This window comes from Tamandua tetradactyla, chromosome 4, assembly GCF_023851605.1.
Source record: "Tamandua tetradactyla isolate mTamTet1 chromosome 4, mTamTet1.pri, whole genome shotgun sequence".
Classification (NCBI taxonomy): Eukaryota; Metazoa; Chordata; class Mammalia; order Pilosa; family Myrmecophagidae; genus Tamandua; species Tamandua tetradactyla.
Window position 1 is genome coordinate 11,674,670 of NC_135330.1, and position 14,730 is coordinate 11,689,399.

Below are 14,730 nucleotides of genomic sequence, written 5' to 3' on the forward strand. Positions count from 1 at the left end.
TTAACCTGTTTCATAATATTTCCTCTGACCATTCAGGAAACTACAGATTTTGTTAGCAACAAAGTAGCACTCTGCTATTGTAAAAACCAAAAATATGGACATGGTTTTGAAATTGGGCAATGGGTAGACCCTGGAAGAATTGTGATATTCTTGATAGAAAAGGCATAAATTTCTTTGAAGTGAATGTAGAAATATAGACACTACAGTACATTTGATGAGGCCTTCTAAGGAAATGATGAATATGTTATCAGAAACTTGAGGAAAGGTGACCCTAGTTGTAAAATGGCAGAGAACTTGGCAAAATTGAGTTCTGATATTGAATAGAAGGCAGAATTTGAAAGCAATGAGCTTGGGTATTAAACTAACAAATTTCCAAGCATCATGTGGAAAGTGCAGCCTGGTTTCTCCCTAAAGAATATGTAGTGAAATAAAAGAGGAAAGGCATAAGTTGAGAAATGAATTCCTGGGCACAAAGATTCCAGAAATTGATGGTTTGGACCCCTGTGAATTGCATGCAGAGCCAACCAGTTTTTTTTGTGTGTGTGATATTTGCATGAGTGGAAACATTTCCAATCTGGACTGAAAGGGTCAGGGAAGGGATAAATTAAATGGAGAATGACTCTAAGAACCATGGAAGCAGAGGACTAGACTGAAGAGATCTCTTTGGGCCAAGAGAGCAAGACCACTCATTTGTGTGGAAAAGGCAAGTCTGGCCTGGTGCTTGATGAGTGTGGACCTTCCACCATGGTGGTCAAGGAGAGTTCTGCCACCCTAGTGCTCATATAGGGTGGGGACTGTGCCCCATGGTTTACAGAGTCAGTGGTCACCCATTATGTGCTTGAAGAAGACACAACTTTCACCCCAGTGTTTGGGGAGAGCACATCCATTGAAAAAGTGCGTGGAGGGGTGGGCCTGCCATTCCAACAGGCCCAAAGTACAAACTACCAATTCATAAATGATTTTCAGACTTTGCAATTGAATGGAGTTTGATCTATTGTGTTTTAGAATTGTATGGGACCCATGACCCCTATTTTAACTTCCAGTATCTCTCTATGGGAACGGAAATGTTTGTCCTAAGCATGCCCTTCCATTGTATTAGAAGCAGATAACTTCATGTCTAGGTTTCACAACCCACAGACTGAGGGGAATTGTGCCCCAGAAATAACCATTTTGATGAGACTTTGCACATAGCATTGTTACTAAAATGCCTTAAGACGTTTGAGATACTGTGAAAGCATGACTGTTTAAGATTTAGAAAAAACACATCCTTTGGGGTTCATATGATGGAGTGTGGTCTTTTGGAGTAATACACATCCCAGAAAAACATGTTCTTAAACTTAATTTATTCTTGAGGCTGTTAACCCATTATGAGCAGGAACTTTTCATGAGGTTACTTTAGTTAAGGTTGGCCCATCTCAACTGGGATGAGTCTTAATGCTAATACTGGGGTCTTTTATTTTTGTCTGCTACAGCTGCTCACTACAATATACCAGAAATAATAAATCTATTTTTTTCAATAGGGATTTATTAGTTTTCAAATTTATAGTTCTAAGGCCATGAAAATGTCTAAGTCAAGAGTAAGATGTCTTATCTGAGGAATGTCTGCTGATATGCAAGTTTCCTCCATCACATGGGAAACCACATGGCAATGTCTGCTGTTCCTTCCCTCCAAAATGTCTCTGGGCTTCTACATGTTGATCCTTGATTATTTCTCCCAGAGCATTTCTGCATCAACTTCTCTGAGCTCTCTCTTTCTCTATAAGCTCTTTTAGAGAACTCCAATAAAGGCTTAAGACCCACCTTGAATTGGGTTGGTCACATCTCCATGGAAACAACCTCATCAAAAGATCTGACCACAGTAGGTCTGCCTCCACAAAGATGGATTAAAAGAAGATGGCCTTTTCTGAGTTATATAGCAGTTTCAAAACAGCAAACTTTATAGGCAGAATGAAATTCAGACATAAAGAGAGAGTCATAGAGACAGCATCAAGAAACTGAACACTGACCAAACCTAAAAGAGACAGGAGAGACAAGGAAATATTTCAGTTTGCCTTGGCATATGACAAACTAAGGAGCAAGGATCACCAGCAGTCAGCTCCAGAACAGGGAAGAAAGTATTGCCCTGATGACATCTTTTTTTGTTGTTGTTGTACAATCAATGCTTCACGGTATCATCATAAACCTGTGTATTCATCATTATAACAGATTCTGGGACATTTTCATTACTCCAAAAACTATAAAAATGAGAATAAATATAAAAATAAAAGTAGAAAAGAATACTCAACATATCCCATGCACCCGTCATTCTCCTTTATTTGTTTATTTATTTTTGTCCTTTTTTAAAATGTACACTCTCCATACACTTTATAAACGGACTGTCAGTTACAAGGTTTGCAAGCTCACATACGCATACCTTGAAAGTTCCATAGTTATTCAACTTGATGACAACTTTAAGTGGACTACCCTTTAGCTTCCAGACCATGAATTAATAGATTCCCATTGTTTACTCTGACCCATTTCATTGCCATTTGCTATTTGCTTGAACATCCCAAGAAACTAAATCACGTAGGAGTTCTTATTCGATTTATGGCATTTGTGAAGTATTTCCTGACTTCAACATGTATGGATATTTTCCACCTCCCAGTGAATTACTGGTTTTTAGTTGAAGAATGGATAATAAGTAGGTAAGTAGCAATACCTGTTGCCTGCTACCCTAACAGCATCAGGTATTGCCTATGTAGGTGAATTCATTCAAATTTGGGTTTAAGGACATGAGTATAGACTTGATGTCATATCATCTCCACCCACCGTAAGTGGAAAACTGTGAGTAATTATTTCCCAGATCCCATGCCTTCCCTAGCTTGTATAACCAGTTCTCAAGAACAAAATCAAAGTAGAAGAAACACACTTGCCACTGAAGTAAACCACAAAAAAAGGGTCAAGAGAAAAACACAGATAATGGCTATTGGAAACTTTCACCAATTGGTGTACATAATATTTTTCATCCATTATCTCATTTATCTTCTTTACAGTCTCATAAATGATATTATTCAAAAATTACTTCAATACTTTAGATATACATTTTATATACACCAAAACTTCAATGAAGTATGAGGGAGTATGAATTGACTAATGGGAGAACAGAGAAAAGTATCCCTGGAATTCCCTAGGACTGTGTATCTGAATTTGCAATAAGATCACTTTCCATGCTTCTGTGATATAACCTCCAAGTGTTCCCAAATTTTCTTATTGGCTATATAAAGAATTACTGTTTTGTCTATCTGGTTTCCTTCTTAATACTTTTGTGTTCTTTCAAAAATATCTGAAAGCATGCTTCATTATGAAATCCCTCCATATCATGACTTAGTTCTCTAACATTTACTGTAGAGTAGATTTATCTTAGAAAAAATAGGGATTATGACCAGCCCTCATCCATGGATTCCAATAGGCTTGACCAAGTAGGCAAAGATGTCTTGTATATTCTTTTGAATCTAACCTCCAAGATATCTTGCATATGCAGAGTTGGTCTCTGACATTCAGTGGGAGGCCACAATCATGAACTGAGCATTTCTAAAAATACTTAGTAAACAATATTGCATGAGCCTTTAAAAATCAGCTCAATACAGAAATACACAAATAGATAGTTGGTGGATACCACATGGTGTCATTCATATCAGAAATGGATTGTCTGCTGAGATATGCAACCCAGTGCTTCGTAATCTTTCCTAGACCAATTACTCAATCTTAACATTTAAACATTTTCTCTGTGCAATGGTCATCTGTGTCTTTATTTCCTTCCACACTCTTTCTTTTCCAACCCCGTGAATTATCCTGGATACCTAGATTTGATTGGCAGAAGCCTCACATCAGCAGGGATACTATTCTCCTGACAGTGGAAAGTAGAAGTTTTGGACTACTTCCTTAACATGCTAAGGAAATGCTTGTGTTGGCTGAGGTCCCAGACTCAGTCACTTGTATCCCCACATTGAACCTCTGGTAAAAGGCAAATGGTGTAGGCTTCCCCAGAGGTCATAGGGTAAATACCAAACTGGCTCCTGGGGACAATCCGGCATCTATTAAACCAGCATTATCAAACAATGATCATTTATCTAAAACAACAACCTTTCCCAGCATCTTTCTGAAAGCATTCTTCATGTCCTTATTCCTGAGGGTGAAAATGAGAGGGCTGAGGAAAGGAGTAAGGACAGTGTAAGGGATAGCTATGAGTGTGTCATCTCCTCCCGAGGCTTCTGGCTGCAGATAAACAATAGATGCAAAACCAAAATGAATGATGACCACTGTGAGGTGAGAAGTACAGGTGGAAAAGGCCTTCTGCTTTCCCTCAGTTGAAGGGATCCTGAGGACAGTGGAAAGAATGAAGATGTAAGTGAGGATGATGAGCATAAAGGTACCCAGCAAACCTGACACTGAGATCACTGTTACAATGAGTTTTGTGAAGTCACTGTCTAGACAGGACAACTTCACAACTGCCCGCATATGGCATAAAAAGTGTTTCACAAGGTTAGGGTTACAGAAAAAACCTCTGAATATCAGTGAAGTCTCTACCAGAGAGACAAAGAAGCCTGCAGCCCAAGCAGAGGCCACAAGCTGTCCACATACCATATTTGTCATGAGCAAAGGATATCTAAGAGGGTTGCAGATGTCCAGGAACCGGTCATACCCCATCAACGTGAGAATGACACAGTTGGTGCCACCAAGTCCCAAGAAGAAACACATCTGCAAGCCACAGCCTACAACTGAAATGCTTCTGTCCTTGGCCAGAAGATCTGCCAGCATCTTGGGAATGATGGTCATAGTGTAGCAGGTCTCAGAGAATGAGAGTGCGCTGAGAAAGAGGTACATAGGGGTGTGGAGGGCTCTGTCCACCCAAGTTAGACCCATGATGGCCACATTGCCCATGAGGGTGAAAAGGTAGAGGCAAAGGAAGACCACAAAGATGAATGTCTGTATATCTGGATAAACAGAAAAGCCAACAAGGATGAATTCCTTCAGGATTATCCGGTTGATCCACATTGTTTGAATGTCTGAAATCTGAAAGAAACAACAGATGAGTATTTCTAGAGTTATAAAATCACCAATTGCTGTTTGAATAAGACAAGAGAAAAGAATGTCCAAGTACCAGGCTTGTTTTTTTTTTTTTTTTTTCATTTAGTTTCACAAAGCATCATGTTTATATAGGTCACATCTTTTCTCATTCATTTGTTTATTCAGCAACCAATTACTAATCACCGAATATATATCATGAAGGCCTGTTCTGGCCAATATTTTAAATGATTTTTTGGCTTATTATTATACAATATAGGAAATATACCTGAGTTGAGGTCTAAATAAATGAGATTCTGTTACATTAAGTAAGCCAGATATATCTCAGCTCCTGAACACTGGAAAACTATGGAGTCAGGATTCAACACAACAACTTTCCCACATAGCCCAGTTTGGGTGATGTTCAGTGTTAATTTCTTGGTCATTTTAATACTCAGTTGGGACAAAGGATTAGAATTGTTGAAGCTGCCCAAAGCCACTACTTTTCTGAGAGAAGACATTAAGTTCCTGAAATATTAAAGGAATGTAAAGAAGAATACACTCCATTACTTCTACTTTCAGAGTTAGGAAGAATAATATAATACCTCTGCAACCTCAGAACTAATACCGATTAGGGTGTGTGGATGATGTCACCAGCACATTTATGCAAGCATAGTGAAGACAGCAATTGACATTTTGCACATTTTTTCAATTCCAAGCTCATTGTACTCTAAACTGAGTGCTTCAAAAATTCTACATCTGATTTAATCTTCATCATTTTATGGCTTATACAATTACTCTATTCCTTGTTATTATGTTTAACACATTCAATCAGGCACATATGACATTGAGTTGTTCACTGCCTCACATGCCAAGATATTAAATAACTTGTATGAATACTTTTCTACATTTTTGCCATAGTTTTTCAAACGTTTGCTAATTTTGTGTTTCACAGCATGACTGAGAATTGCATAGGACTGCCAAGATGTATGTAGACTATCTTTGATTATTTTACTTATTTTAGAAATAAGATAATTATATTTGAAACTAGTACCAAACTGCTTTGACTTTAGTTTTATAGTCTTTCCATTTGTTAAAGTATTTTCCTTGAAGAAAGAGACTATGGTGTCAGATATTTCTGTTTCCCGGGGCAGCAATGCACAGTACTGGAAGAAGGTAAAAATGCCCAATAAATATTGGGTGGATGAGGTAATCATAAATAATAATGCTCACTCTATAAACTATTTCTATTTTACTTTGTTATTCAGCACTGCAGAGCATGTGATATTTGGGTGATAGAGATGGAAAGCTTTTGCACTCTAATTAGTTTGGGTTCTGGCTGAAATTAAGCATCCCCACAGTTGAATCTAGCTCGTCGCTGGGAGCCAGGAGCATAAGGGAGGAAATACTCTAAGTTATAAATGGTTTCATGAATAATTCAAAATGTATATGGGCTTTACCTCATAAGTCCACTTAGAATATTTTGGCTTCTTAGATCTGATAGGCAAGACACTGATTAATAGCCAAATACTTCAGATCTAATCTTTCTTTTTGTATCAACCCATCTCTTTTCTAATTTCCCTCTCACTGTCTTCATACCTTCCTATGTGTATAATTATCTCCCAATGAGAGAAGTGAAGTAATTCTCTGTCCTTTTGTCTAAGTGTATGTCTGGGGGACAATGTTGAACATCCCCATGAGAACTTTTAGTATGTCTTTTTCATATTTAAATCCTCACTTGCACGTCATTGCTCCCCTTTCTGCTACAATAAACCTTCTCCTGCCATCCTAGACTGTTTCAGATGAGATCCTCTCCCTCTTGAAAAAACTAGGGCTCCATACACTTCCCTCTTGCTTATTCCTTTTCTCCTGCCATTGTGAAAAATTCCTCCCATCACACACGAAATCTTAAAAGATTTCTTGACTCTTCACTAACATTCTATAAGAAAGATTTTATGTGGCTTCTAGAACTGAAATATTAACTAACTACCCTGAAAGGGAAGTAAAAGAATATATTGTTAAAGTGAGAACTAGGACTTAGTGTCCTAAGTACAAATCTCGACCTTTTGCTAGCATACTACCTGCAGAAGAGTCTGATTTCACAGAACCTGCACTATCCCCTCAAACACAGTTCTGATGAGATTTCATAGCCAGTATTAAAATTATGAAAGATTTGGGAAATGCAAAGATCTGGCAACACCAATTTGAAAAAATTTTTTTACTTATACAGTTTTCTTCCTTCATTATACTTAAATACCCAGTTATACTTAAATAATCAGCAGTTGAGTGCACATGTCAGAATCCCGCTTTCTTCTGGTGTGTTTTGTGTGTGTATGGAGGGGTTACACCTAACCACCCTCCACTATCTCTAAAGCTGTCTTTTATAACCAAATGTGTCATACTTAAAAAAATGCACACTCACAAACATCAAAGAGAGACGAGGATTTGATTTGAAGAAATTATGTATTATTAATCCAATTATACTTTTTTGTATAACAACAACTTATTATGAGTAGAAGGCACCCAGATCGTTTAGAATATTTTCCTACCTTGTGTGTTTTGTCAGGGCTCCAAAGCCACTTCACTGTCATGGTTATATTTTTCCAAAATACAGTCTTCAATTTGTTAGAAGCATGCTTCATTCTCCAGTCAAATGAGGTAAGATTGACTTGCTATGAAAGCACTGGACTAAAAGTCTAAATTCTTAGTTTCTTTTCCGTTAGTTTAGTGACAGTGAGAAAGTTCCTAAATTTTGTGGACCTGAGTTTCCCCAGCAGGAAAGTGAGAAAAAAGTTCTGAGTTTATACAAGCTTCAGTTTTCTATGGCTCTAGAGTTCTATGGCATGATTTGTGAGTCTGGGCCTTAAGCGCTGTGATTAGGCCCTACCGCTCACTAAATAACAACAGTTTATCGCAATTCCTAGTAACAGTTTAGATTTATTGTCTTTTTTTTTGTCATCAGGGCTTGATGTTACTCAGCTCTAGAGGTTTGCCTCTGGTTATGAGACCCTATGGGATTTCTCTTTCCTTCTCTTCAGAGGGAGAAGAGAACTTTCTCACGCAAGTTTGTAATTTGTTCTCATTAGTTGCAGGGCTCTATGGAATATTTGAATTGTAAAACCATTTCAGGAATCTTTGGGGATTTAAAATTTGTTATCCTGCCCATAAATAAAACCACAGGCTACTTCATAATTTTTGTTTTGGCAGTGATAATGTAACAATGTTATAGGTAAACACTGGGTTTCATATAATACACTGCTCTTCTTGTGAATTTCTTCAATCACAATTTAAATTTTGAATAAAAAATTGTGACAACTAGTATTGTGGTACTAAATGTACGTAAAGAAAACAGTTGAGATAATTATGTTTAAAAAGTGGAAAGGCAAAGATGTCTATGAAAGTAAATTTTCAATAGTTCACTTAAAGTAATAAAATGACTATCAGTAGGCTGTAACAAGTTACATATGAATATTGAAATACATATGGTAACCACAAAGATAAAATATACTCTAAATGAGTATAAATAAAATGAGATGCTATCTCAAAATATGTTAAAGAAACTCTTTCAGGGAAGCAACAACAAAAAATTAGAGTACTGAGAAATAGGAACTGAACAGAAAATAAATAATAAAATGACACATTTAAGCACTAACATATCAATAATTACCTTAAATGTAAAAGGTCTAAGTATACCAGCAAAGAGATAGTAATTAGCAGAGCAAATAAAAAACTTGACATAACTATACACTATCTACAAGAAACTCAGTGTAAGCATAACAAAATAGCTTGAATGTAAAATATATATGTATACATATATATATATATATAAAGGTTAAGAGATGTATCATGGGAGGGTGTGATTTTGATTGGATTACTTCCATAGAGATGTGATACAATTGATCATGGGTGTGCCTTTTTGATTAGATGAAGATGTGACTCCACCATTCAAGCTGGGTCTTGATTACTTTACTGGGATCCTTTAAAGGGGGAGACATTTTGGAGAAAACACAGTTGCTTCAGAGTTGACATTGGACTGTTGACAGAGACAGCAGATGCCTAGAAATGAATGTTTGGAGATACAAAGCCCAGCAGATGTGCCTTGCCATGAGATGCTAAGCAAACCAGAACCCAGAGCTGTGTCCCAGAGGAATGAAGTGAGGCCCACAGTTGCTTAGAGAGGAAACCTCGGGCATCAGAAGCCGGAAGCAACAGAACTAGGAGCCAGGACCAGCAGATGCCAGCCATATACCTTCCCATGGGACACACGTTGGCCTTTCTTGATTCAAGGTTTCTTTATCTGGATGCTTTAGTTTGGACATTTTTATGACTTTAGGACTGTAAACTTGTAAGTTAATCTATTCCCTTTTTAAAAGCCATCCCATTTCTGGTATATTTGCATTCTGGCAGCTTTAACAAACTAAAACAAAGTAACATTAAAAATTTTCAAGTTAAGTTGTGGGTATATTACGATAAGAAAAAGCAGACTTCATAGCAAAGAAAATCACTAGATACAAAGAAAACTATAACATAATAATGAAGGAATCAATCAACCAAGATGATATAACACTCCTAATGTCTATGCATCAAACAACAGGGTCTTAAAATACATGAAACAAGAACTGATAGAGCTAAAAGAGAACACAGTAAGAACCATTTTTCATAGATAGGGACTTCAATTCCCCACTATCAGCAGCAATAAGCCTACTATACAGAAAATTAACAAAGATATAAAACAATTGAACAAAATCCTTATTCAGTAGGATGTAATTGATATCATTTACATTTATAGAATACCCTACAAAACAAAATTCGAGAAGATTCCTTGATTTTTTAGTGTACATAGATCATTCACCAATGTAATAAATCTTAAGTTATAAAGCAAATCTCAGCTAATTAAAAGAAATTGAAATCATATGGAATATGTTCTCCAATAATAGTAATAAGGTCAATTCAAAATCAATAGGAAAAAAGATCAGAAATTTTTAAATATGAAAATTAAATAGCACACTGCTAAAAATACTAGGTCAAAGAAGACATCTCAAAGTTAGTAAAAATACACATAAACCTGCATGAAATGAAATCTTGAAGTATGAATATCTCTGGGACACAGTTGAAGTCATTTATAGCACTGATTGGTAACATTAGGAAAGAGAAAAGTTCTAATAAAATAATTTAAATTCTTTAACTGAAGAATTTAGAAAAAGAAAATATAAATTCACTCAATTATATCTATAGGCTTATTCCAATCTCTATGAAAATCCAATGAGGGAGGGATGGCAGATTATGACATTCTAGGCATCAGTCTCTTCATCAAAACAAATATTGACCTGGCAGGAGTTGTTGAATAAACCATTTTGGAACTCTGCGTAATGGACCACTGTGCAGCATCCAGGGAAAAGCTGGAGGAAGAAGCTGGTAAATTGTGGTAAATATAATTGAATTTCATCCTCTGTGTGGTGGCAATCATCCCTATGGATGGCAGGCAAAAGTGGGAAGTACGGTCTAAGAGTTTTGTGCAGCCCTTCAGTCCCAGAGTGAGCTATAAGAACTGGATCCTCCAGTTTGTAGTTTGATCACTGATCACTGCTTTGGATCAGCTACTTCAGATCACTGCAGGGTCAGCTCTAATAGCAGCCATTGTTCCAACCCCCTACAAGGAAAAATGGCAGATGATCTTTAGAGCAATACTTATCATTTTTCTTCATTTGACACTTTCCATTCTCCATTTGGGAGCAAAAAAGTTAAGAAAAGTCTCATGTTGACAGCTCCAGGCCTCAACCACAATAATTCCTCCAATCCTAGGGGAATGGGAGAACTAGAGCATGAGAGTCACAACATCATAATATTCATACTGTCCAATCCTCAACAAAAAGTTATAACACATACAAAGAAACAGGAAATGATGGCCCATTCACAGGAAAAAAGAATTAGCTAGAAATAATCACTGAGAAAGCTCATACTTTGAATAAAATAAAGATTTTAAATAAATTGTCTTAAATAGCTTCAGTAAGCTAAAGAAATTCCTATACAAAGAACTACAGTAAATTAGGAAAACATTGAATGAAATAAATACTTGGAAACTATAATAAGGAACAAAACAAATTTTAGAGCTGCAAAGTACAGTAATTGAAATGAAAAACTGAATCCATTAGATGGATTTAACCACAGATTTGAACAGGCAGAAAAAAGAATCAGTGAACACGAAGATTAGACAATAGAAATTATCCACTGTGAGGAGCAGGAAAAAAATGAAGAGAAATGAATGGAGTCTGATGGACCTGGGGCACACCATCAAGCCTACCAGTATACACGATATTGGAGTCCCAGGAGGACAGGAAAGAGAGAAAGGGGCAGAGAAAGAATTTGAAGAAATAATGGCTGAAATCCTTCCCATTCTGATGAAAGGCATGAATATGCACATCAAAAAACCTCAGTGAGCTCCAAGCAAGGTAGAGTAAGAGATCTACACCAAGATACATTATAGCAAAATTGTCAAAATACAAAGACAAAGGAAGTATTTTGAAAACAGCAAGAGAGAAACAACTAGTCACATGCAAGGAATCCCCAATAAGAGTAACAGCATATTTCTCATTAGAAACCACTGAAGCCAAAAGACAATGCCATGGCATATTTAAAGTCCTTAAAGAAAAAAAAATAACTTCAAGAAAGAATTATATAGCCACAAAATTATTTTTAAAAAATGAGGGAGAAATTAACACATTTACTGATAAACATCGTGGATAGAGCTCATTACCACAAGGTTTGCCCCTACAAGTAATTCCAAAATGAATATTTTAATGCAGAAATAAAAGGACAGTAGACAGTAACTTGAATCTATAAGAAATAATAAAAACCATTGGTAAAGGTAACTGCATCAGTAAAATAAAATCCTCTATTATTTTGACTTTTATTTGTAACTGATTTTTACCCAGTGTGAATTAACAGGCAAATGGGTAAAATAACATTATAAATCTGTGGTAACAGGAAGACTGTATAAAGACAAAATCTAAGACAATAACCAATTTGCCAACATAATGGGCAACGGATGGGAATATATAGGAGTTTGTATACTACTGAAACTAGGAGGATGCTAGCTAAACTGGGTTTTTATTAGTTTAAGATGTTCATTGTATTAACAAAAGTAACCAGTAAGAAAATAACTGAAAACTCTAGAGAAAAGGATAGAGAAGGGAATCAACATAGTTCACCACAAAAAGCAACTAATCACACAAAAAAAAGCAGTAAAATAGTAACTGAAGAAAAAAAAACTCACAAGATATGCAGAAAAAATAGTCCAATGGCAGAAAATAATGTCTTTCTTATCAGTTATTACTTTATATGCCAATGGATTAAACTCCCCTATTTAAAGGCAGAGATTGGCAGATTGGAAGAGTAAGCATGATTCGTCTGTATTCTGTCTATAAGAGATCATTTTAGATCCAGAGACACAAAGAGTTTGAAAGTAAAAATTATGGAAAGTTATACTCCAGGAAAGCAGAAATCAAAAGAGTGCAAGAGTAGCTATATTATTCTCAGAAATAGACTTTAAGTAAAAAAAGATTACAAAAGACAAAGAAGGATATTGTATACTGATGAAAGTCTCAGTCCAGTAAGAAGATAGAATGATTATAAACATATGTGAACCTCACAACAAAGCCCCAAAATATATGAGTAAAAAATTGATGAAATGAAGGGATGAATAGATAATTCTACAGTAATAATAATTGGGAACTTCAATACACTACTCTTTATAATTGATAGAGCATTTAAGTAGAAGATCAGTGAGGAGATAGAGATTTGAAAAATATCTATTAACCAACTAGACCAAATGGATATATACAGAATACTTAACACAACAGGAGCACTATACATAGTCTTCTCAAGTGTACATAGAACATTTTCCAGAATAGGCCATGTTAGGCCACAAATCAAATAGAGTAACAGAAGGAAAACTGGAAAATTTACAAATATGTCGAAATTAAACAACACACTATTAATCAACCCTTGAGTCTAAGAACAAAGTGAGGGAAAATTAGGAAATATCCTGAATAAACAGAAGCTAAAACACAACATACCAAAACTTATGGAATACAGCAAAGTCAATGCTCAGAGAGAAATTTGTAGCTCTAGTTGCCTATAAAAAATAAGGCCATAAATCAATAATCTAAGGTCACACCTAAAAACTACAGCAAGAAGAGCAGACTAAGTCCAAGTTACTAGAAGGAAAGAGGTAATAAAGATTAGAGCAGAGATAAGTGAAACAGTGAACAAAAAGCAATAGAGAAAATATTTTAAAAATCTGAAAATTGTTTTTTAAACAATTGACAAACTTTTCACCAGATTGACAAAGAAAAAGTGAGAAATAATGCAAGTAACTAAAACCAGGAATGAAAGTAGGGATATTACTAATGACTTTACAGAAATCAAAAGGATTTTAATAGAGAGGTTTATAATAAGGAGGTTTATAAATAAGGAAATGCATGAAATGGACAAATTCTTAGAAACATACAAATCACCTAATCTTAGAAAAGAAGAAACAGAAAATTTCAACAGGACTCTAAGAAGTAAAACTATTGAATCAATGCTCATAAACCTCCCAAGAGACCAGTCAGCTTCACTGCTGAATTATACCAAATGTTTTGAGAATATTTAACACCAATCCTTTTCAAATCTTCCGAAAAATAAAAGAGAAATTACTTCCTACAACATTCTATGAGGCCAATATTATCCTGACACCAAAACGAGACAAAGATAGCACAAGAAAAGAAAATTACAAACCAATTTCACTTTTGACTACGGAGGCAAAAAATCCTTTATATCATACTAACCAACTGAATCCAACAGTATAGTAAAAAGATTATAAAACTTGACCAGATGGGTTTATTCCAGGAAAGCAAGGATGGTACATCATAAGGAAATCACACAATGTAACATATCATATTAACAGAGTGAGGGGAAGAACTACATGACCATCTCAACTGATGCAGAAATGGCCTATGACAGAACCCAACATCCTTTCATTTTAGGAAAATAAGGGAGCTTTCTCAACATGATAAAGGACATTTATGAAAGAAAAAAACAAACAAACAACAGAAAATATCATTTTCAATAGTGAGAGGCTGAAAGCATTTCCCTAAAGATCAGGAACAGAACAAGAATGTCTACTGCACCCACATACAAAAATTAATTCAAATAACATTGTACAAGCAGACCAAGCCAGAGTAATCAGGCAAGAGAGAGAAATAAGAGGCATCTGAATAGGAAAGGAAGAGATCAAAGTATCCCTATTTGCAGATGGCATAATCCTGTATATAGAAAATCCCAAAGAATTCTCATGAAAGTTATTTAAACTAATAAATTCATTCAGCAAAGGTGGAGGATACAAGATAAACATGCAGAAGTCAGTTGGGTTTCCATAAACCAATAATAAACAATATGAAGAGGCAATCAAGAAAGCGATTCCATTTGTGATAGTTTCTAAATAAATAAAAACCTAGGAATAAATTTGACCTAGGGGCTGAAAGACTTGTACACTGAAAACTACAAAAGATCGCTAAAAGAATTTAAAGAAGACCTAAATAGATGTAAAGAACTCCTGTTTCATGACTTGGAAGACTTAGCATTGTTAAGATGTCAATTTTGCTTGTAGTAATCTACAAATTCAGTATGTTCTCTATCAAAATCCCA

The 14,730-nt window shown here is 35.6% G+C and overlaps 1 protein-coding gene across 1 annotated transcript; it reads right to left on the reverse strand.

Annotated features, from left to right (window-relative positions):
• Positions 1-4,101: 4,101 nt before the first annotated feature.
• On the reverse strand, positions 4,102-5,034 carry LOC143678775 (olfactory receptor 10X1-like). Its single transcript, XM_077155712.1, has one exon. The coding sequence runs from the start codon at positions 5,032-5,034 to the stop codon at positions 4,102-4,104; it is 933 nt and encodes a 310-aa protein (XP_077011827.1).
• Between the last annotated feature and the right edge of the window lie 9,696 nt (positions 5,035-14,730).